The sequence below is a fragment of the Oncorhynchus gorbuscha genome, unplaced genomic scaffold (genome assembly GCF_021184085.1).
Source record: "Oncorhynchus gorbuscha isolate QuinsamMale2020 ecotype Even-year unplaced genomic scaffold, OgorEven_v1.0 Un_scaffold_141:::fragment_3, whole genome shotgun sequence".
Lineage (NCBI taxonomy): Eukaryota > Metazoa > Chordata > Actinopteri > Salmoniformes > Salmonidae > Oncorhynchus > Oncorhynchus gorbuscha.
In genome coordinates, this window is record NW_025744684.1 from 900,269 (window position 1) to 925,000 (window position 24,732).

The 24,732-nt window shown below is 45.2% G+C and overlaps 2 protein-coding genes across 3 annotated transcripts in view; both read right to left on the reverse strand.

The window, feature by feature from the left end:
- Positions 1 to 392: 392 nt before the first annotated feature.
- LOC124017070 (glycylpeptide N-tetradecanoyltransferase 2-like) lies at positions 393 to 8,808 on the reverse strand. Its single transcript, XM_046332463.1, has 12 exons — positions 8,672 to 8,808; positions 7,738 to 7,855; positions 7,326 to 7,467; positions 5,075 to 5,193; positions 4,828 to 4,919; positions 4,492 to 4,608; positions 3,663 to 3,833; positions 3,424 to 3,532; positions 3,111 to 3,281; positions 2,088 to 2,255; positions 1,856 to 1,993; positions 393 to 1,713 (listed from the first exon to the last, which is right to left on the reverse strand). The coding sequence occupies exons 1-12, from the start codon at positions 8,794 to 8,796 to the stop codon at positions 1,693 to 1,695; spliced, it is 1,491 nt and encodes a 496-aa protein (XP_046188419.1). The 5' UTR covers positions 8,797 to 8,808; the 3' UTR covers positions 393 to 1,692.
- A 5,427-nt stretch (positions 8,809 to 14,235) lies between these two features.
- Positions 14,236 to 24,732, reverse strand: part of LOC124017057 (protein FAM171A1-like) — a 40,976-nt gene continuing 30,479 nt past the window's right edge. For both annotated transcript variants that reach the window (XM_046332433.1, XM_046332434.1), the window contains exons 6-9: positions 19,235 to 19,351; positions 18,423 to 18,537; positions 17,459 to 17,570; positions 14,236 to 17,148 (exon numbers count right to left, since the gene is read on the reverse strand). In XM_046332433.1, the coding sequence (XP_046188389.1) occupies positions 15,556 to 17,148; positions 17,459 to 17,570; positions 18,423 to 18,537; positions 19,235 to 19,351 (1,937 nt within the window). In that variant the 3' untranslated portion in view covers positions 14,236 to 15,555. The remainder of the gene's footprint in view (positions 17,149 to 17,458; positions 17,571 to 18,422; positions 18,538 to 19,234; positions 19,352 to 24,732) is intronic.

Below are 24,732 nucleotides of genomic sequence, written 5' to 3' on the forward strand. Positions count from 1 at the left end.
GAACCTGACCATTACCTTGGTTTAGGCACAAGCCCCAGATGCAGACCACGTTCAGAGCCACACCTCAGAAACACTAAAAGCAAGTAACTCCCCGTGAGGGCAGCGTAAGAATGAGAACTATACACCTGCTCTTTCCATGACAAACTGACTTGGTGAAAGCTATGATCCCCTTATTGATGTAACTTGTAAATCAGCTTCAATTAGTGTAGATGGTGAGGAGACAGGTTAAAGACCGTTTTAAGCCTGAGACATGGATTGCGTATGTGTGCCATTCAGAGGGTGAATGGGCACGACAAAAGATTTAAGTAACTTTGAACAAGGTATGGTAGGTTTAAGTGTCAAGAACTGCAACGCTGCTAGGTTTTTCACTCAACAGTTTCCCATGTGTATCAAGAATGGTCCCCTACCCAAAAGACATCCAGCCAACTTGACAACTGTGGGAAGCATTGGAGTCAACATGGGCCAGCATCCCTGTGGACCACTTCTGGCACCTTGTAGAGTTCATGTCCTGACGATTGATGCTGTTCTGAGGGCGAAAGAGGCTGCAACTCAATATTAGGGAGGTGTTCCTAATGTTTTGTACATTGTATTTTCCCCATGTAAACAAAAAAACATTTTCCCCCCCACGAACACAATCAACTAACTCAGTTTCTCATTGACAGGGACACTTGTATATCTAACTGTAGTAACCATGACGACATCAGCAAACAGAACAGCTGTTCTCTCTCATCACAGGTTCCTTCATGTTCTGGATCATACACAAGGAGCTGCCTGATACTCCAACCCAAAACCTTTATTTATAGGTGAAGATGCAGGTTTGATTTTTAAGGGGTTTTAACAAATACTGACAGACATGGGAGGAATGGTGACAGAACACACAACATATAAGCACAATCCTAAATATCAGAATTGTGCCTGGGGAAAAATTGGGACCTTTTTAAAATAATATATGCTGTTAGCTGCACAAATACAAAAAATAAATAAAAACAATTTTAAAAAATAAAATTCCCATCCTGCATTTTATGTTTCTCAAACACTCAGATATTGAAAAACCTAAACACACAAAACAGAAATAATCAATATATAAAATGCACCTGGGGTTGTTATAAGGAGCCTTTCACTCAGTTAAGAACTTAAGATTTGTGCTTCAAATACATTCTTCCTCAAAAATCCCTAGAATCCCCTCCCCTCTTAACCGTTCATAGGAACACCAAAGTCAATAACATCTACGCTAGTTGAATCTTTCCTCTCCCACCCCCCATATTCCACACTACAGGAATACATGTGTTCTGGCATTAAATGTACAGGTTACTGCACTGTCCAACAAACACGGTTACCAATGCACCTTTTTGAATAAAACAAGAAAAACATTATGGATGCAAGTCTTCCTTCTTTTCATGTAGTGTGTGTGTACTGTACAAGAGTCTGTCTCAGGCAGAGCATGACTTCACATTCAGGATGTTGATGGTTAAAAAGAGTTAGCAGTTCCGGGTGAGCAGAGAGAATGTTCTCCATGATAAAAATGATCCAGGAGAGATGCTCAAAGTGATGCACACCTCCCGATCACTTTGATTGGTTGATTGTTGTCATCGTCTTCTTCTAGTTTGGGACTACCTGTGTGTCCAGGTTGAGTGATGTTAGGGGTCAAAGAAGACCTTTGACCTCAGTGTGTAGCAGTCACAGACAGACTAGTTATTGAAGAACAAGGCCAACCTGAAACAGAGCGACAGAGATAGAAACATAATTAGAATTATTGACCGATTTCCCATTATGAAATCCTTTCACTATTTTCACAGCACACCCAGGAATACACCCCACCTTGTTGACACACACACAAACACACACACACACACACCATGTCGGGGTCCATGGGGGGACATTTCCAGTTAAAGAGGTAATACTGCAGGTTGCCGTCTCCGATGCCAAATTTGAGCTTCTCCAGAAACACCTTGTTCTCCATCAGGTCCAGAGCATTAAACACATCAAATCCTTTCTGTGGGACACATAAACACACACCAATTAGATGGACGTGATCATAGTTGTGTTGAACCTTTGTATTCATGTTGGAAAGAGTGTGTGTGCAGTACCAGTTTGGCCAGTATGAGAGTGTCATTCATCAGGTCCAGTAGTGGTGTGTGTGTGTGAACGCTGTAGAAGGAGTAAGCAGCCTTTAGACTTCTGTGCTGTGGATGGTGCATCACTGTGGAGGGCAGGGTGTAGAAACTAGTGAAGTCTGTCAACACACCACCAGCACCCTGAGGGTAAACACAGAATAGCAAATTAAAAGTACTCAAGATGTCAGTATCTAATTATATTGAACAAAAATATAAATGCAACATGCAACAATTGTACTCAGTTACAGTGCATATAAGGAAATCAGTCAATTGAAATAAATTCCTTAGGCCCTAATCTATGGATTTCACATGATTGGGCAGGGGCGCAGACATAGGCCCGCCCACTGGGGAGCCAGGCCCAGCCAATCAGAGTTTTCCCCACAAAAGGGCTTTATTACAGACAGAAATACTCCTCAGTTTCATCAACTATCTGTGTGGCTGGTCTCAGACGACCCCTGAGGTGAAGAAACCGGATGTGGAGGTCCTGGGCTGGCGTGGTTACACGTGGTCTGTGGTTGTGAGGCCAAATTCTCTAAAACGACGTTGGAGGTGGCTTATGGTAGAGAAATTAACATTAAATTATTTTGCAACAGCTCTGGTGGACATTCCTGCAGGCATGCCAATTGCACACTCTCAAAACTTGAGACATCTGTGGCCTTGTGTTGTGTGACAAAACTGCACCTTTTAGAGTTGCCTTATATTGTCCCCAGCACAAGGTGCACTTGTGTAATCATGCCGTTTAATCAGCTTCTTGATATGCTACACCTGTTAGGTGGATGGATTATCTTGGCAAAGGAGAAATGCTCGCTAACAGGGATGTTGACAAGGTGGGCACAATATGAGAGAAATAAGCTTTTTGTGAGTATGGAACATTTCTGTGATCTTTAATTTCAGCTCATGAAAAATGGGACAAACACTTTACATGTTGTGTTTATATTTTTGTTCAGTATATCCATCTCATTATCTAATTGAACAGACAAAAAGGCAGACCCCTACCTCCACTACAAATGTGTCTATGATGTTGTCCTGAGGGAGGAACCAGTGTGCCACCTCCTCCTCGCCCATAGAGGGCGCCAGCTGGAAACGTCTCATGTGTTTCTGCAGCAGCTCCGTCACCTGCCGCACGTCACGCCTCTCCATCGCTCGCAAGCTCGGGATCTTAGTGCTCTACAAAGCCGGAGAGAAAGGGGAGTTATACACATACACCCAATATCACACAGGCCTGTAACCATAAAGCAAAGTTTATTAGCCCCGTCAGCTGGGAGAGACGTGATAGATGGTGGAAGTGTAACATTGTGTGTGTTCTTACGTCTGGTAGTCTGTACAATTTCATGGTTCTCTGCAGCGTCATGTTTCTGCTCAGGTGAGAGAATTTCACCTCCACCAGCTTCCTGGGGTTCAGAGAACGATGCCAGTACCTGTTCACAAAACACAACACTCCTGTTACATACTCCAAGTTAGTCAACTTACTACAGTTAGGCAACTTAAGTTAAGCATTCTATGTATTCTTATTATGTTAGGACAAATTGATGAATTGTGTCTGTGTACCTGCAGGTAGACACAGGTTTGGGTAGAACCACTCCTGCCGTGTAGACGGCCTGGAATATACCCTCCAAGTTAACCCTTCGTGTGATCTCTCTGATCAGAACTGGAGCCACACGCTTTGAACGCAATTTCTTATGAACACACAGGAAGTTGATCTCAACCATTTTCTTTAAGCTGGAGAGGGAGGGAGGAAAACGTGTGCATCAAGTTCAGCACCGACATGCACCTGTCCACAACGTTGTTGATGTGTGTCCGCTGTGTGGTTAGAGCGTGTGTGGTTAGAGCGTGTGTGGTGAGGGCGTGTGTGGTGAGGGCGTGTGTGGTGAGGGCGTGTGTGGTGAGGGCGTGTGTGGTGAGGGCGTGTGTGGTGAGGGCGTGTGTGGTGCGTGTGTGGGGGCGTGTGTGGTGAGGGCGTGTGTGGTTAGAGCGTGTGTGTGGTTAGAGGGCGTGTGTGGTTAGGGCGTGTGTGGTTAGGGCGTGTGTGGTTAGGCGTGTGTGGTTAGGGCGTGTGTGGTTAAAGCGTGTGTGGTGAGGGCGTGTGTGGTGTGTGGTTAGGGCGTGTGTGGTGAGGGCGTGTGTGGTGAGGGCGTGTGTGGTTAGAGCGTGTGTGGTGAGGGCGTGTGTGGTTAAAGCGTGTGTGGTTAGAGCGTGTGTGGTTAAAGCGTGTGTGATGAGGGCGTGTGTGGTTAGAGCGTGTGTGGTTAGAGCGTGTGTGGTGAGGGCGTGTGTGGTTAAAGCGTGTGTGGTGAGGGCGTGTGTGGTTAGGGCGTGTGTGGTTAGGGCGTGTGTGGTTAGGGCGTGTGTGGTTAGGGCGTGTGTGTGTGTAACTCACGTGTCATAGACGTGGATATCAGCAGGAATGGCACTGATGAAACCAACCAGTTTCTTATTGGAGGAAACCCTCACCCCACAATGCCACTGGGGCAACCAGCCTGGAGGACGCAACGCCCTGAGAGAGAGAAAAAATAGAGAAGAGAAGGAGAGAGAAAGAAGAGGAGAGAGAGAAAGGAGAAAGAGAAGATAAGGAGAGACAGGGGGAGAGAGAAAAAAAGAGAAGGAGAGAGGGTGAAAGAGGAGGAGAGAAAAATCAGGAAGCAGAGTAGTTTAGACAGAGGCCATACACACAGACAATTTAACATAATCTAAGTAGAGTATGGATTTGACTTACCATTTGAGAAAGCTGGGTGAGTAATCAAATCTAAACATGTTGTCATCATCCTCCACATAGTTCTCATTCAACAAGGTGTACAACTCCTTCAGCTGAGAGAGAGAAAGAGAGTCTTAGTAAAGTCGCTCTGGATAAGAGCGTCTGCTAAATGACTTAAATGTAAATGTAAAGTCTTCTGTCTGCACGACTTTGATGTCTGGTGGCAATGAATATAAACTTTTGAACACAAAGAAACATACACACTCACCACGTCAGCGTTGCTGAGGTCCAGCGTGTCCCACATAAAGCCCTGTGGTAGAGAGTAGGGCTCCTGTCTGATGTTGTCCTTGTCAGCCTCCATGGGCCCATGGCTGGTTACAACCTCATCTGCCAAAACACAACCAGCCAATCACAACCAACCAACCAGCCAATCACAACCAGGGGACTTGAGGAAATACAGCCAGTGTGTTTTCTTACTGTAACAACGTGCTTAACTTTCTCTGATTGTGGGAGTACTGTATCTGTGCATATTTACAGGGCCTATAGAAAGTTTACATCCCCTTGAACTTTTTTTGCGCTACAAAGTGATCTTGAAATAGATTTGTCATTGATCTGTACAAAATACTCAAAATTCTACACACTTTTACAAATGAATAAACATTTTATACTTAAATAGTCTTTTCAGACCCCTTGTTTAGACAAGCCTAAATTAGTTCAGAAGTAAAATGTGGCTTAACAAATCACATACGTTATATGGACTCACTGTGTGAAATAATAGGAGTTGACATGATTTTTGAATGAATGACTACTCCTTCCTCTGTCCCCCATACATACAACATCTGTAAGGTCCGTCAGTGAAGTATTGAATTTCAAGCACAGATTCAACTACAAAGACCAGGAAACCTTTTGAAAGCCTCATAAAGGGCAGTGATTGATAGATGGGTAACAATAACAAATCAGACATTGAATACATCTTTAAGAATGGTCAAGTTAATAATGATACTGTAGATGATGTATTAAACCACCCAGACACATCAAAGATGCAGAAGTCCTTAATTGAGCTGCAGCGCAGGAAGGAAACTGCTTAGGGACGTCACAATGAGGCCATTGGTGATTTTAAAACAGCTATAGAGTTCAATGGCTGTGATGGGAGAAAACTGAGGATGGATCAACAACATTGTAGTGACTCTACAATAATGACCTAAATGACAGAGTGAAAAGAAGAATACAAATATACAAAATACAAATATTCCAAAACATACATATGTATTCAACAAGGCATTAAAGTAATACTGCAAAGAAAACACAGCAAAGGAACACACTTTTGGCATAAATGCTGCCTCCTTATTTTCAAGCATGGTGGTGTCTGCATCATGTTATGGGTATACTTGACATGGGCAAAGACTTCTGTTTCTTCACATCCTGAAATACTCAGGAAGGAGCTAAGCCCAGGCAAAATCCTAGAGGAAAACCTGCTTCAATCTGCTTTACACAAGACACTGGGAAAGGAATTCATCTTTTAGCAGGACAATAACCTACAACACAAAGCCAAATCTACACTGGCATTAATTACCAAGAAGACAGCAAATGTTCCTGAATAGCCAAGACAGATTTTCAAGCAGATTTATGTCAAAACTATGTCATTACTTGAAAATTGCTGTCTAGCCATGACCCCCAACACCTTGACAGAACTTGAAGAATGTTGAAAATAAAATAGGAAAATATTGCACAATCCAGGTGTGCAAAGCTCTTATGAGACTTACAGAAGAAGACTCACAGCTGTATCGCTGCCAAAGGTGTTTCTGACATGTATTCACTCAGGGGACTGATTACTAATCTAATCAAAGTATATTAGTATTTCATTTGTTCAGCCCGCCTGGTGTTCAACATTCCCAAGTTCTCCCATGTCACCCCACACACTCTACTGGCTTCCAGTCGAAGCTCGCATTCACGACAAGACCCTAGTACTTGTAGTTCCTCTTGCTGCTGCGTAGACCCTCTCCTTACCATCAGGCTATGCTCATATCCTACACCTCAACCCGAGCACTCTGTTCTGCCACCTCTGGTCTCTTGTCCCTCCCACCCCACGGGAGGGCAGCTCCCCCTCAGCCCAGTCCAAAAATAAATGCCTCCTTACTAGCTCTGACTAAGCTGATAGTAAGTACATTTTTCCTGAAAATAGCTATGACTGTGATATGTGGTTGTCCCACCCAACTAACTATCTTAAGATGAATGCACTAACTGTAAGTCACTCTGGATAAAAGCATCTGTTCAATGACTAAAATGTACATTTATATGAATATATCTATATTTTAAAACATTCTTCCACTGAGTATTTAGCATAGATCATAGACAAGAAAATCACTAATAAATCAATTTGAATCCCAATTTGTAACTAAATGTAAAGAAATCCAAGGGGGTGTAGACTTTCTATAGGCTCTGAATGTGTAGTTTAGTAAAAGTGTGTGATTAAGGGTGTATGTCTCACTCACTGTGTGTGTGTGTGTGTCCCTACTCACTGAGTTTAGGTACTGGCTGTGTGTCCCAGAACTGGTACTTGTGTTTGGTGGCCTCGTCGATGCTCTTAGCTGGTCCCTGGCAGGACAGCAACTCCATGGCTCTCTGGATGTCCTGCAGCTTCTGCATGGGCAGCCCTGGGTTCTACACACAGGTGAGAAGGTTAGAACCCACACACATAGAGAGAGAGAGCAAAATCCCAAATGGACCCCTTACAACCTATGCACTTGTGGAGATCTGAGAGGATTTGATTGGTATATGAAATATGGTCTAACTTCCATTTAGCCTATCTCAGGACAAGGTGGTGCTATTACCATATTGCTTAAACCTGTCAAATCCAGTCAGATCTCCACAAGTGCATAGGGCTTGATTTGATATTGGGGCAGAGCAAGAGGGGAGAGAGAGGTTAGTCACCTTTATCTCCTGTGAGTCTGAGGCAGAGTCTGACTTGCCCCCTCCAGAGCTCGGCTTCTCTTTCTTTCTCTTCTGTTTCTTCTTCTTCTTCTTAGCCCCCAAGTCTCCCCCCGGACTCCTACACACACACAGATTTGATAGCTAGCTGGCTACATCTCTGCTCTGGAGTAAAGGTTAGCTGGTACTATTGTCATGCTGAATAATTAAAGTCCGGCTAAAATGGGGCCAGATTATGCATACCCCACTTGAGTTGCCGGACATTTATAAATCCACGAGTACCGCTGTAGGCTATAGTGGGTATACCTCAGTGGGTGTAACCGGAGCAGAGTAGCAATCACTAACAACGTTAGTTCATATACTGTTTTACGTCTAGCCTGCTGCTGTAACGTCAGAGAAGGACAGCCAAGGATATGCGCTGCTGTTAGCTAGCAAATGCGCCAGCAGTATAAAACTAAACATTTAGTTAGATAAATATCCATTTAGCTTATGTCATTCCATTGACAATTGCTTTAAATGCAAACAAGTCAATCCTACAGGCTACTCGCATGCTGAACTGGCAATTTAACTAGCTGGCCAGTTAGCTTGCAATAACTACACAACGCCTAGCACGCCGAGTCTCATTCATTCAAATGAAAAGCTACTTAGCTAGCTTTCATTTATATGGCTACACTGCCATGACATCCACAAGCCAGCAGGATTATAATACACTTGCTACTCAGAGGACGGAATGGGCCATCATCACATAAAATCATTATGTGATAGAATTAACGAACAGGGCATATATGGTCCTTGGTTGTAAAAACACAAACGTTAGATGTATGCGCGAGCTCATTATCCAAAGAAACTCATCCACCCCCTACACAGGACCGAGCCATCGGAGCGTGCTGCCCCGGACTGCTGCGTTTTGTGTCTGGTTGGTGAAGCCGAGCCTCACCCTTGCATGTGTTCATTCTCCTCCTCGTTATCGCCATCTATTCCGCAGGTGTCCTGGTCGTCCAGCTCCAGGCTCTGCTGACTGGCTGCGGACTCGCTATCTTCCGCCATCATGGATGAAAACATATATATATATATATATATATATATTTATATATATATATTTTTTAATATGCTGAATGAACAGGAGACAGGGAAGGATGGGAAAAACAAAGAGGTTATTCGGAAATAGCGCCATCTAGTGCCCAATCTCCCCACAGCACGTTTGCAGAACAGTAGGCTCTGTTCCCAAATCACATCACATCGAAACAAGGAGAGATCAGTGATACACTACATGACCAAATATTCCAAAAGCATGGGCATTAATATGGAGTTGGTCCCCCATTGTTGCTATAACAGCCTCTACTCTCCTGGTTAGTCTTTCCACTAGATGTTGGAACATTGCTGCAGGGACTTGTTTCCATTCAGCCACAAAGGCATTGGTGAGGTTAGGCCTGGCTCTAGTGGTCGTTCCAATTCATCCCAAAGGTGTTCGATGGGGTCAATTTCTTCCACACCAATCTCAAAACATTTCTGTATGGACCTCACTTTGTGCACAGGGGCAATGTCATGCTGAAACAGAAAAGGGCGTTCCTCAAACGGTTGCCACAAAGTTTGAAGCACAGAATCATCTAGAATGTGATTGTATGTTGTAGCGTTAGGACTTCCCTTCTCTGGAACTAAGGGGCCTAGCCTGAACCATGAAAAACCAACCCAGACCCGTATTCCTTCTCCACCAAACTTTACAGTTGACAAAGCATCCGGGCAGGTAGCGTTCTTCTCCTGGCATCTGCAAAACCCAGATTCGTCTGTCGGACTGCCAGATGGTGAAGCGTGATTCATCACTCCAGAGAACACGTTTCCACTGCTCCCGAGTCCAATGGCGGCGAGCTTTACACCACTCTAGCCGACGCTTGGCATTGCGCATGGTGATCTTAGGCTTGTATGCGGCTGCCCGGATATGGAAACCCAGCTCCGGACGAACAGTTCTTGTGCTGATGTTGCTTGCAGAGGCAGTTTGGAACTTGGTAGTGAGTGTTGCAACCACGGATAGACACGCTTCAGAAATCCGGTCCTGTGAGCTTGTGTGGCCGTTGTTGCTCCTAGATGTTTCCACTTCACAATAATAGCACTTAAGAGTTGACCGGGGCAGCTCTAGCAAGGCAGCAATTTGACAAACTGACTTGTTGGAAAGGTGGCATCCTATGACAGTGCCATGTTGAAAGTCACTGAGATATTCAGTAAGGCCATTCTACTGCCAATGTTTGTTTATGGAGATTGCATGGCTGTGTGCTCGATTTTATACACCTGTCAACAACGGTGTGACTGAAATTGCCGAATCCACTAACTTGAATGGGTGTTCAAAAACTTTTGTATATACCAATCAACATTTTGGACACATCTACTCATTCAAGGGTTTTTCTTTATTTTTACTATTTTCTATATTGTAGAATATTAGTGAAGACATAACTTGAAATATCAGATGGAATTATGTAGTTACCAATTTTCTTTTTTTTACAAATAAAAATATACTTTATATTTTAGATTCTTCAAAGTAGCCACCCGTTGCCTTGAAGACAGCTTTGCACACGCTTGGCATTCTCTCAACCAGCTTCATGAGGAATGCTTTTACAACAGTCTTCAAGGATTTACCTGTCTCAGCCTCCAGTATTTATGCTGAAGTAGTTTGTGTCGGGGGGCTAGGGTCAGTCTGTTGTACATGGAGTACTTCTCCTGTCTTATCCGGTGTCCTGTGTGAATTTAAGGATGCTCTCTCTAATTCTCTTTTTCTCTCGGAGGACCTGAGCCCTCGGAGCATGCCTCACGACTACCTGGCATGACTCCTCCTTGCTGTCCCCAGTCCGCCTGGCCGTGCTGATGCTCCAGTTTCAACTGTTCTGCCTCCGGCTATGGAACCCTGACCTGTTCACCGGACGTGCTACCTGTTCCAGACCTGCTGTTTTCAACTCTCTAGAGACAGCAGGAGCGTTAGAAATACTCTTAATGATGGGCTATGAAAAGCCAACTGACATTTACTCCTGAGGTGCTGACTTGCTGCACCCTCAACAACTACTGTGATTATTATTATTTGACCATCCTGGTAATTTATGAACATTTTAACATCTTAGCCATGTTCTGTTATATTCTCCACCTGACACAGCCAGAAGAGGACTGGCCACCCCTCATAGCCTGGTTCCTCTCTTGGTTTCTTCCTAGGTTTTGGCCTTCCTAGGGAGCTTTTCCTAGCCATCGTGCTTCTACACCAGCATTGCTTGCTGTTTGGGGTTTTAGGCTGGGTTTCTGTACAGCACTTTGAGATATCAGCCGATGTAAGAAGGGCTATATAAATACATTTGATTTGATATGCTGAGCACTTGTTGGCTGCTTTTCCTTCACTCTACAGTCCAACTCTTCCCAAACAATCTCAATTGGGTTGAGGTCAGGTGATTGTGGAGGCCAGGTCATCTGATACAGCACTCCATCACTCACTTTGGTCAAATAGCCCTTACACAGCCTGGAAGTGTGTTTTGGGTCATTGTCCTGTTGAAAAACAAATGATAGTTTCACTTCACTAAGCGTAACCCAGATGGGATGGCGTATCACTGCAGAATGGTGTGGTAGCCATGCTGGTTAAGTGTGCCTTGAAATCTAAATAAATCACAGACAGTGTCACCAGCAAAGCACCCCCACACCTTCTCCTCCCAACTTCACGGTGGGAACCACACATGGAGATCATCCGTTCACCTACTCTGTGTCTCAAAGACATGACGGTTGGAACCAAAAATCTCAAATTTGGACTCATCAGATCAAAGGACAAATTTCCACCGATCTAATGTCCATTGCTCGTGTTTCTTGGCCCAAGCAAGTATCTTCTTATTGGTGTCCTTTAGTAGTGGTTTCTTTGCAGCAATTGGACCAGGATGGCCTGACTCACGCAGTCTCCTCTGAACAATTGATGTTGCGATGTGTCTGTTACTTGAACTCTGTGAAGCATTTATTTGGGCTGCAATCCGAGGTGCAGTTAACTCTTAAGGAACTTATTCTCTGCAGCAGAGATAACTCTGTGTCTTCATTTCCTGTGGCAGTCCTTATAAGAACTAGTTTCATCATAGCACTTGATGGTTTTTACGACTGAACTAGTCCAGAGTGACTGACCTTCGTGTCTTAAAATAATGGACAGTTGATTCTCTCTCTGCTTATTTAATCTGTTCTTGCCATAATATGGACTTGGTCTTTTACTAAATAGGGCTATCTTCTGTATACCACCCCTACCGTTTAACAAGGCACACATGTTACTGGAAATGCATTCCAGGTGACTACCTCATGAAGCTGGTTGAGAGAATGTCAAGAGTGTGCAAAGCTGTCAATCAAGGCAAATGGTGGCTACTTTGAAGAATGTCAAATATAAAATATTATTCATTTGTTTACATTTATTTTGGTTACTACATGATTCCATGTGTTTTTTTGACATCTTGTTGATGTTATTTAAAAAATATATATGATGGAAATGTTTGATCTGAAATAGTCAAAAGTTTGGACACACCAATGAGGTGTGTCCAAACATTTGACTATAGCATAGATCAAACATTTCCATCATATATATTTTTTAAATAACATCAACATTGCCACACTATGGAGCGCGTCTGTCAGCTACTGAAATCAGGGGGAAACGGCTGAGCTGCAGGTTCTCTGGCCATTATTATTTTTATTTTACCTTTATTTAACCAGGCAAGTCAGTTAAGAACAAATTCTTATTTTCAATGACGGCCTAGGAACAGTGGGTTAACTGCCTGTTCAGGGGCAGAATTACAGATTTGTACCTTGTCAGCTCGGGGGTTTGAACTAGTCCAACACTCTAACCACTAGGCTACCCTGCCGCCCGATGGAGGGTTGATATGCTGCTCCATGAAATCCGCCCTTAGTAACCGGTAAGGCCTTGAGGGAGGTTCTCCCAGTCAGCAAGATGTTGATTGATTTCCTGTCTATATACAGGTCCGTCAAAAGGAGCATGAAATCTGACAAGCCTAATGGAAACTGATAGGTCAACCATAAGGGAATGAAAAGCTTTACCATAAGCTGTCAATCTCTCTCTCTGAACCTGTATGGTTCAGTAATGTAGAACATGTAGCCATGACTACTGCTTTAGTTATCAGATACATTAACGTGAACCATGCATCTGGATACAGTCTAACCCTGAAGCATTTGACATTGATCTACAGAGGATGACTCAATTATGTTCTACTTACTCTACTACACCCAAACTTGCTCTATAGTCTCTAGACTAGTGCTAAACCATACACAGAAGATGCAGAAGTCCAGTTTGTCTCTTTATTCCGAATAATAAGCGTAAATTATAATACAAGCAACCAGTTAAGACATTCAGAATGGATGGAACAGTAACATACCGTACTCTCCCAGAGTGGTTACTATGGCGATGGAGTACAGAGCGAGAGAGAGAGGATGAGGGGTCATTCACAACACTAGCTCACATGTAGAGGAGAGAACTATATACACTGTAATGCCTCAGATATCATATGCTCACACACACACACACACACACACACACACACACACACACACACACACACACACACACACACACACACACACACACACACACACACACACACACACACACACACACACACACACACACACACACACACACACACACACACACACACACACACACACACACACGACCTGCAGTAACGCACAGATATGAACACTCAGGCACATGCTTGTGCAGAAAGACATGAGTACAGACAGAGACGGGCCCACACACTGGCACACAGAGACAGATGCAAAAGTCAATAAACAATCTAGCTACGGTCACACAGCATCCTCCCTTTGTGACTGAGGAGAGGAGAGAGGGGGTTGCTGCATGCTGTCTGCCAGGGACAGAGGGAGGAGAGAGGGGGTTGCTGCATGCTGTCTGCCAGGGACAGAGGGAGGAGAGGAGAGAGGGGGTTGCTGCATGCTGTCTGCCAGGGACAGAGGGAGGAGAGGAGAGAGGGGGTTGCTGCATGCTGTCTGCCAGGGACAGAGGGAGGAGAGGAGAGAGGGGTTGCTGCATGCTGTCTGCCAGGGACAGAGGGAGGAGAGGAGAGAGGGGGTTGCTGCATGCCGTCTGCCAGGGACAGAGGGAGGAGAGGAGAGAGGGGTTGCTGCATGCCGTCTGCCAGGGACAGAGGGAGGAGAGGAGAGAGGGGTTGCTGCATGCCGTCTGCCAGGGACAGAGGGAGGAGAGGAGAGAGGGGGTTGCTGCATGCCGTCTGCCAGGGACAGAGGGAGGAGAGGAGAGAGGGGGTTGCTGCATGCCGTCTGCCAGGGACAGAGGGAGGAGAGGAGAGAGGGGGATGCTGCATGCCATCTGCCAGGGACAGAGGGAGGAGAGGAGAGGGGGGTTGCTGCATGCCGTCTGCCAGGGACAGAGGGAGGAGAGGAGAGAGGGGGTTGCTGCATGCTGTCTGCCAGGGACAGAGGGAGGAGAGGAGAGAGGGGGTTGCTGCATGCTGTCTGTCTGCCAGGGACAGAGGGAGGAGAGGAGAGAGGGGGTTGCTGCATGCTGTCTGCCAGGGACAGAGGGAGGAAAGGAGAGAGGGATGAGGTAGTGGAGGGTTAGAGCTCAACAGGGGAGAGGAGAAATAAATAGCTAGCTGAACTGATCAACTGATGTGTACGAGTCAACTTGTTCAAAGGCACTTGGAAAACGAGGAAGTCGATTGTAGTGGTTTCCAAACATCAGGATGCGGTTTGGTTTCAGAGAAAAGGCTTGGGTGTGTGTCTGTTAAAACTCTGTACTTACAGTAAGGGAAAAAAACGATATAACATATGAGTAGAAAATAGCATAAACGTATTTGAGTAAAATAGTTTGGCAACTAAAATCACAAAGTACTTACAATTACAAAATAAGGCATCTCAAGCAACTGTATAAAAGTGATGCATAGCCAGCCGTTCAGAGCAAAGTATGCCGAAGTCAGTGGTTCAACACACAAACTGCCCCCTCTGTCACCAACAGAGGGGGCTGTATCCCATTATCTGACTCACCAGTCGTGTGGATGGGAAACTGAAGTTACACACACACTAATCTAAGGTACCCTAACTTTGGAAAATAGAAACCTAACAAAATATGTTTTAGTGTCACATACACTGGATAGATGCAGCCATAGTAGTACGGCGCCCCTGGAGCAAATCAGGGTTAAGTGCCTTGCTCAAGGACACATCGACAGATTTTTCACCGTCTTGGTTTTGGGTATTCGAACCAGCGATCTTTGCGTTACTGGCCCACCGCTCTAACTGCTAGGCTATCTGCCGCCCAGATTAAGACTTGTGGGGGGAAAACTGATCGTAGATCTGTGCCTCTGGGCAGCATTATACATTAGAGTAGCTTCCTTTCCTGCTGTATGTACATCCTGTCCTAGTTACTGATCTGAAAACACTACTACTCCTTCTACCTAGACCTGCCAGTAGACATCCGCCATATTGCTTTTACTTTATTCCACAGCCCCTTTTTGCTGACACAGCTAATTTACTAAAGGCATAGCAGTTGTGCATTACATGTTCTCTGACGTTGTTAAGTTTGTTTTTAGTTCAGGAGTTCATCTGTATCACTCAGACAAAGTCTCTATGGCATGTCTAGTCAGTGGCCTGTCCATGTAGTGTGGGGCTATGATGATACACAGGAAGGATTAGACATTAGAATGTATGGAGTTCCAACTGTTCCAATCGTTTCCATTCACTGACAGTTCCATTTAGCTCCCAGTGCAGATGTACTTCCTTCTTCATGTCACTCTGGGGTGGGGTGGTGGGAGGGGAAGTAAAGTTATAGTTAAGGGTCAGAGGTTATTTGAGGTTAAAGACTGCCAATAGGGGGCGCTCCTCCCTCTTCTGCCAGGGGCTCTTCTTCTCCTCCTCCTCTCCGTGGTCGTCAGGGGCAACAGACAATAGGGCCGGTTGGTCATGCTCAGTCCTGAAGACCACGCCCTCGGACTCTGTGAGTGGGGGTGGAGAGGAGGAGGGGGAGGAGAGGGGTGAAGGAGCCTCTTCCTGTATCATCCCCTCTCCTCTGTGTTCCTCTTCCTCTCCTCTGTCCTCCTCCTCTTCCTCTACTTGTTGATGTCCCTGTGTGTTCTGCAACCCTGGACCTAAAGGGCTGTCCTGGGGGCTACACTCAGGAGTCTCCCCCTCCAGGTCATCCACATATACCAGCTGGGTGTAGGCCATGGCAGGAGGGCCGCTCTTTGTCCTCCCCCTCTCTCTGTCTTTCTCTCTTTCCCTCTCTCCTACCTTCCTCTCTACCTCCCTCCCCCTCCGCCCTGCTCTGGGCTCATTCAGGTCCACCCCAGAGTCCAGACTTGCGTCGTTTCCGTTGACATGTCTACCACCACTGTTGTTACCATGGCTACCTCCTCCACCTGGATTCCCCTTGGCTTGCCCAGCCCGCTGCAAGTCTATGTAAGAGTGTCTGATGGCGTTAGTCCGACCGTCCAATGAGACGAACCAGGCGCGCGGGTGTGTGAGGGGCTTCCCTCCCCGCAGTTCCATCAGTTTCCTCTCAGCCAATAGCGTGTCCTCGCCGTTCATTTGCATAATCCCTGACTCCCCAAGTGCTGTCGGGATAGACAGGGACTCTGATAGGCTGCTCCACTCCCCTTGCCCCTCTCCCTGTCCCTGGTTGGCTGAGGCGATAGCATAATCGGCGTGTGTTTGCCCCAGGGGCTGCTGGGAGTGTGAGGCGTTGAGCTCAGCCTGGATGGTCTCCAGGTCACTCTGCTGGTCAGTCTGTAAGAACAGGGCCTGGCCACACAGCGGGTGCTCCCCCGGCAGGCGCATGTAGTGGGCTGGAATCACCAGGGTGGGCCGGATCCTCCTGGGGTAACCGTCTCCTCCACTCAGCAGGTCCACGGAGCCACAGCACAACAGCTGGCCCGGCCTGGGGAGGGAGAGGGGCAGGGAGCCCAGGTGGTCCACAGACCGGGACAGGAGGTAGTCTGGGGGTCTGCGCTCACACCCCTCCCCTCTGATAGGGGAGACAGGTGGGGAGCAGGGCGAGGTAGCCTCACGCACACTAGTCCCGCCCTCCCCAACACCACTCAATTGACTTGTCGACACCTGCACCTGATTTGAGGAGGAAAGTCTATCTGGGAGCTGATTGATGGATGAGCAGATAGAGGTGTATGATTGGCGGTAGCCGGCATCCGTCCCGGCGGAGAGGGCTGACTTTAACAGAAACGTCTCCACAGACTGACGGTAGTCTCTGCTGCGCGGAGTCAGGTTGCCTAGCGACGAGCCATGACGACTTCGGCTGTGGTTTCCTAGAGACATGCGGCTGTGGTTGCCATGGGAGACCAGGTCATGGCGATCGTAGGAGGAGGGTTTGAGCATGGGTGTGGTCATGTCGGGTTCTGCTGTCGTAGAGACCAGCTCCAAATGAACCTAGAGATGTGATAAGGTTTTAGTGTCAGTTTCACAGACAGTAGCGCTATGCCATTATCTAACATGCTCTTCAAACAGAATACACAGAACACACAGGGAACAATACCATCAATACACACTAACACAAAAGTGAAAACACTCAACAGAATATTAGCTGTGATTATAACAATAGAAAGTGCAGTGGCAGTTCCAAAGTGCAGTGGCAGTTCCAAAGTGCAGTGGCAAAGTGCAGTGGCAAAGTGCAGTGGCAAAGGGAGAAAGCATGTTTGTATGAAGAGACCAGTGGTCCCTGGCCTGGATGTTGACTGACCTCGCTGCTGATGAGGTGGGACATAGAGGTGGACTGGTCTCTCTTACTGCCCTCCAGACCAGACGACAGAGTCAGCTTCCGCTGGGACAGACGAGGCTTCACACAACCACGCCTGGAAAGAGAGAGACAGGGAGATAGTGAGGGAGAGACAGGGAGATAGTGAGGGAGAGACAGGGAGGGAGAGACGGGGAGATAGTGAGGGAGAGACAGGGAGATAGTGAGGGAGAGACAGTGAGGGAGAGACAGGGAGAGAGAGACAGTGAGGGAGAGACAGGGAGAGAGAGACAGGGAGATAGTGAGAGAGAGACAGGGAGATAGTGAAAGAGAGACAGGGAGATAGTGAGAGAGAGACAGGGAGATAGTGAGAGAGAGACAGGGAGATAGTGAGGGAGAGACAGGGAGATAGTGAGGGAGAGACAGGAAGAGAGTGAGAAATGGGGAGACAGGGAGGGAGAGACAGGGAGATAGTGAGGGAGAGACAGGAAGAGAGAGAGAAATGGGGAGACAGGGAGGGAGAGACAGGGAGATAGTGAGGGAGAGACAGGGAGAGACGGGGAGAGAGAGAGAAATGGGGAGACAGGTAGATAGTGAGGGAGAGACAGGGAGATAGTGAGGGAGAGACAGGGAGATAGTGAGGGAGAGACAGGGAGATAGTGAGGAAGAGACAGGGAGATAGTGAGGGAGAGACAGGGAGATAGTGAGAAATGGGGAGACAGGGAGGGAGAGACAGGGAGATAGTGAGGGAGAGACAGGGAGAGAGAGAGAAATGGGGAGACAGGGAGATAGTGCGGGAGAGACAGGGAGATAGTGAGGGAGAGACAGGGAGATAGTAAGGGAGAGACAGGGAGAGAGAGAGAGAAGGGGGGAGGAAAGAGAAGACAGTCCTGTTGAAACTCAAGACTGCTTCACTCACGCACAAGACACTTATGACAGTCAGCAGGGAAGTCCATTGATCCAGACAGACCTGCAGTAGTACAGTAGTAGACAGAGCAGGCAGAGGAGGATGACAGCCATGCCTCCCAGTATGGCCAATAGGAAGACTGTGTGGTACGTACTGATGTCCTTTGCCACCATCGGACCTGCAGAAACAGACACATTCTTCTTCTTTTTTTTTTTTTACGGTTCACAGGGGAAGTTTTACCTGTTTTAAATGTGTGTTGGTACCTGTGTCTAGTGGGGACATGGTGTGTGTTGGTACCTATGTCTAGTGGGGACATGGTGTGTGTTGGTACCTGTGTCTAGTGGGGACATGGTGTGTGTTGGTACCTGTGTCTAGTGGGGACATGGTGTGTGTTGGTACCTGTGTCTAGTGGGGACATGGTGTGTGTTGGTACCTGTGTCTAGTGGGGACATGGTGTGTGTTGGTACCTGTGTCTAGTGGGGACGTGGTGTGTGTTGGTACCTGTGTCTAGTGGGGACGTGGTGTGTGTTGGTACCTGTGTCTAGTGGGGACGTGGTGTGTGTTGGTACCTGTGTCTAGTGGGGACATGGTGTGTGTTGGTACCTGTGTCTAGTGGGGACATGGTGTGTGTTGGTACCTGTGTCTAGCGGGGACATGGTGTGTGTTGGTACCTGTGTCTAGTGGGGACATGGTGTGTGTTGGTACCTGTGTCTAGTGGGGACATGGTGTGTGTTGGTACCTGTGTCTAGTGGGGACATGGTGTGTGTTGGTACCTGTGTCTAGTGGGGACATGGTGTGTGTTGGTACCTGTGTCTAGTGGGGACATGGTGTGTGTTGGTACCTGTGTCTCGTGGGGATGTGGTGTGTGTTGGTACCTGTGTCTAGTGGGGACATGGCAGCCACCCAGTATCCCAGCTGAGGGGCGATGTAGGTTAGGCTGAGCTGGTCTCCCTCCCTCTGGACATAGCCCAGACTGCTCTTCAACCAGGCCCCTACAAACAAACACAGAGAGAGTTAGAGATCTACTCTTCAAACACAGTAAATCAGTGTAAAGCTTTTGGCCTAGTCAATGTGCTGCTGCAGTTCTCCAGCAAACCACTGGGAGGCAGCAGACTCACAGTGACACAGTCATAACTCACACTGGCCAGGAGCCATATGAGCTAGAATCATCATGACATAGCCAGACACAGTCATTGTGTAAGATGATGTAACACGACCTGGACAACGATCTAATGTCAGTTTTTATTTCTTCACCATTGGAATGATAAGGATTTGTGGTATGTAGGCTGAACCAAGATCTGTGTATGAGATGAGCTATGACAGTGCAGCAGTGGTCTCTGCAGCAGATTCTCTGTCTATTATAGATGCTCTGATGCAACCCAATTAGAAGGGAAGAACTAATGTTTCTCTTTCCCCCTCCCTGTACAAGAGAAGGAGAGAAATGCCTGTGACTCAGCATCTTTATGAAACGCTTCGCCTCCCTCCCTCCCTCCCTCACACACACAGTGTCATCGATCCCCATGGACCAAGCACAGCTAAGCACAGAAACAGCCCAACCCAGCACAGCCCTGTCCTCTTGAAGAGTCAACTCTCACTGGATGACCTTTTACATCAGTGTACTGTATCCTCTGGCTGTAAGGCATCACACACGCAAGCATGCACACAGAGTCAATACTGGTCACCTTTACATTAGTACTAGTCCTTTATTGGCATCATTAACTCCTCTCTGTAATGTATTGACATCATTAACTCCTCTCTGTAATGTATTGACATCATTAACTCCTCTCTGTAATGTATTGGCATCATTAACTCCTCTCTGTAATGTATTGACATCATTAACTCCTCTCTGTAATGTATTGACATCATTAACTCCTCTCTCTAATGTATTGACATCATTAACTCCTCTCTCTAATGTATTGACATCATTAACTCCTCTCTGTAATGTATTGACATCATTAACTCCTCTCTGTAATGTATTGACATCATTAACTCCTCTCTCTAATGTATTGACATCATTAACTCCTCTCTCTAATGTATTGACATCATTAACTCCTCTCTCTAATGTATTGACATCATTAACTCCTCTCTCTAATGTATTGACATCATTAACTCCTCTCTCTAATGTATTGACATCATTAACTCCTCTCTCTAATGTATTGGCATCATTAACTCCTCTCTCTAATGTATTGACATCATTAACTTCTCTCTCTAATGTATTGACATCATTAACTCCTCTCTCTAATGTATTGACATCATTAACTCCTCTCTGTAATGTATTGACATCATTAACTCCTCTCTGTAATGTATTGACATCATTAACTCCTCTCTGTAATGTATTGGCATCATTAACTCCTCTCTGTAATGTATTGACATCATTAACTCCTCTATGTAATGTATTGACATCATTAACTCCTCTCTGTAATGTATTGACATCATTAACTCCTCTATGTAATGTATTGACATCATTAACTCCTCTCTGTAATGTATTGACATCATTAACTCCTCTCTGTAATGTATTGACATCATTAACTCCTCTCTGTAATGTATTGACATCATTAACTCCTCTCTGTAATGTATTGACATCATTAACTCCTCTCTGTAATGTATTGACATCATTAACTCCTCTCTGTAATGTATTGACATCATTAACGCCTCTCTGTAATGTATTGGCATCATTAACTCCTCTCTGTAATGTATTGACATCATTAACTCCTCTCTGTAATGTATTGGCATCATTAACTCCTCTCTGTAATGTATTGACATCATTAACTCCTCTCTGTAATGTATTGACATCATTAACTCCTCTCTGTAATGTATTGACATCATTAACTCCTCTCTGTAATGTATTAGCATCATTAACTCCTCTCTGTAATGTATTGACATCATTAACTCCTCTCTGTAATGTATTGACATCATTAACTCCTCTCTGTAATGTATTGACATCATTAACTCCTCTCTGTAATGTATTGGCATCATTAACTCCTCTCTGTAATGTATTGGCATCATTAACTCCTCTCTGTAATGTATTGACATCATTAACTCCTCTCTGTAATGTATTGACATCATTAACTCCTCTCTGTAATGTATTGACATCATTAACTCCTCTCTGTAATGTATTGACATCATTAACTCCTCTCTGTAATGTATTGGCATCATTAACTCCTCTCTGTAATGTATTGACATCATTAACTCCTCTCTCTCTGTAATGTATTGACATCATTAACTCCTCTCTGTAATGTATTGACATCATTAACTCCTCTCTGTAATGTATTGACATCATTAACTCCTCTCTGTAATGTATTAGCATCATTAACTTCTCTCTGTAATGTATTGACATCATTAACTCCTCTCTGTAATGTATTGACATCATTAACTCCTCTCTGTAATGTATTGACATCATTAACTCCTCTCTGTAATGTATTGGCATCATTAACTCCTCTCTGTAATGTATTGACATCATTAACTCCTCTCTGTAATGTATTGGCATCATTAACTCCTCTCTGTAATGTATTGACATCATTAACTCCTCTATGTAATGTATTGACATCATTAACTCCTCTCTGTAATGTATTGACATCATTAACTCCTCTATGTAATGTATTGACATCATTAACTCCTCTCTGTAATGTATTGACATCATTAACTCCTCTCTGTAATGTATTGACATCATTAACTCCTCTCTGTAATGTATTAGCATCATTCATTAACTCCTCTCTGTAATGTATTGACATCATTAACTCCTCTCTGTAATGTATTGACATCATTAACTCCTCTCTGTAATGTATTGACATCATTAACTCCTCTCTGTAATGTATTGGCATCATTAACTCCTCTCTGTAATGTATTGACATCATTAACTCCTCTCTGTAATGTATTGACATCATTAACTCCTCTCTGTAATGTATTGACATCATTAACTCCTCTCTGTAATGTATTGACATCATTAACTCCTCTCTGTAATGTATTGACATCATTAACTCCTCTCTGTAATGTATTGGCATCATTAACTCCTCTCTGTAATGTATTGACATCATTAACTCCTCTCTGTAATGTATTGACATCATTAACTCCTCTCTGTAATGTATTGACATCATTAACTCCTCTCTGTAATGTATTGACATCATTAACTCCTCTCTGTAATGTATTAGCATCATTAACTCCTCTCTGTAATGTATTGACATCATTAACTCCTCTCTGTAATGTATTGACATCATTAACTCCTCTCTGTAATGTATTGACATCATTAACTCCTCTCTGTAATGTATTGACATCATTAACTCCTCTCTGTAATGTATTGGCATCATTAACTCCTCTCTGTAATGTATTGACATCATTAACTCCTCTCTGTAATGTATTGACATCATTAACTCCTCTATGTAATGTATTGACATCATTAACTCCTCTCTGTAATGTATTGACATCATTAACTCCTCTCTGTAATGTATTGACATCATTAACTCCTCTCTGTAATGTATTGACATCATTAACTCCTCTCTGTAATGTATTGACATCATTAACTCCTCTCTGTAATGTATTGACATCATTAACTCCTCTCTGTAATGTATTGGCATCATTAACTCCTCTCTGTAATGTATTGAGTCTGGATGGTAATTACATCATTAACTCCTCTCTGTAATGTATTGACATCATTAACTCCTCTCTGTAATGTATTGGCATCATTAACTCCTCTCTGTAATGTATTGAGTCTGGATGGTATTTACATCATAAACACACAGAGGTAAACCAGCTCCTTTCTAACAGTATGTGACATCATTCAGCTCAGTACTCTACAACATCACAGAACAAAATACATGCTGTCAGTTGAACTAGCAGAACAGGTTTCACCAAGTCTGTGTGTGTCTTTTGCTCAAGCGTCAGTGTGTGAGATTTTGTGTGGGTCTGTATGCTCAAGCATCTGTGTGTGTGTGTGTGTGTGCGCGAGTTGCTGTGTGTGTGCTCAAGCATCTGTTTGTCTGTGTGAGAGTTGGTGTGTGTGGGTGTGTGTGTGAGCGAAAGAGTTGGTGTGGGTGTGAATTGGTGTGTGTGTGAGAGTTGGTGTGTGTGGGTGTGTGTGTGAGCGAAAGAGTTGGTGTGGGTGTGAATTGGTGTGTGTGTGAGAGTTGGTGTGTGTATGCATCTGTGAGAGTTGGTGTGTGTGTGTGTGTGTGAAAGAGTTGTTGTGTGTATGCATCTGTGAGAGTTGGTGTGTGTGTGTGTGTGTGTGTGTGTGTGTGTGTGTGTGTGTGTGTGTGTGTGTGTGTGTGTGTGTGTGTGTGTGTGTGTGTGTGTGTGTGTGTGTGTGTGTGTGTGTGTGTGTGTGTGTGTGTGTGTGTGTGTGTGTGTGTGAAAGAGTTGTTGTGTGTATGCATCTGTGAGAGTTGGTGTGTGTATGCGTCTGTGAGAGTTGGTGTGTGTGTGTGAGAGTTGTTGTGTGTATGCATCTGTGAGAGTTGGTGTGTGTATGCGTCTGTGAGAGTTGGTGTGTGTGTGTGAGAGTTGTTGTGTGTATGCGTCTGTAAGAGTTGGTGTGTGTGTGTGTGTGTGTGAGAGTTGTTGTGTGTGTGTGTGTGTGTGTGTGTTATCCCCTCTCCATGTGCAAGCCTAGACGACAACACAGTCCCTCCTAACATTGGCTTCTTTGTGTGGAGAAAGAATGATCAGGCAGAAATATTTCTGGAGAAATCTCAAACACACTCGCTCGCACACACACACACACACACACACAAACTGGTCACTGAAGAAACTCAATTAAAGCCCCGGGTCTGTTAGGTTTGTTATTTGGGGGTTGCTAGGGAAACGGTGACCTAAAACACAGAGAACCAGAGGTGGGTGTTTCTGGGAAATATTAACCATACAGCGTGCATGTATTGACACAAGGCTACATACCCTCTGGCTATAAGGCATCCTGGGAACAGTGGCTTTCAATGGCAATCATGTAAAGGGTCACCCAGTGAGAGAGTTGACTCCTCATGAGAACATGGCTGTGCTGGGCTCGGTACAGTACAGTGTGTGATTGTTTACACCTATGTGTATGTGTGTGTGTGTGTGTGTGTGTGTGTGTGTGTGTGTGTGTGTGTGTGTGTGTGTGTGTGTGTGTGTGTGTGTGTGTGTGTGTGTGTGTGTGTGTGTGTGTGTGTGTGTACCTCAGCTTGACTGATTCAAGCACTACTCTGGCTACCCTCCTAAATCACTCCACTGCTGTCTGAGTCAATGATCTACGGCTGACTACACCTCTACTGATCTGGGGAGGGAGGGATTTTCAAACAGGTTAGGCTACATTTCCTAACCAATCTTGTGATGTGGATGTAATCAGGAACAAGAAGTATTGTGTTTTGATGTGTGTTTTAATACGGTGCGTTACGTCCAATAATAT

Excerpts from the sequence above, each read along its gene's own strand:
- LOC124017070 (XM_046332463.1), bottom strand. The coding sequence starts at position 8,796 with ATGTTTTCATCCATGATGGCGGAAGATAGCGAGTCCGCAGCCAGTCAG. Across the intron at positions 7,856-8,671 it reads GAGAATGAACACATGCAAGG|GAGTCCGGGGGGAGACTTGG; the intron begins GTGAGGCTCGGC and ends GTGTGTGTGTAG. Across the intron at positions 4,609-4,827 it reads TCACCCAGCTTTCTCAAATG|GGCGTTGCGTCCTCCAGGCT; the intron begins GTAAGTCAAATC and ends TCTCTCTCTCAG.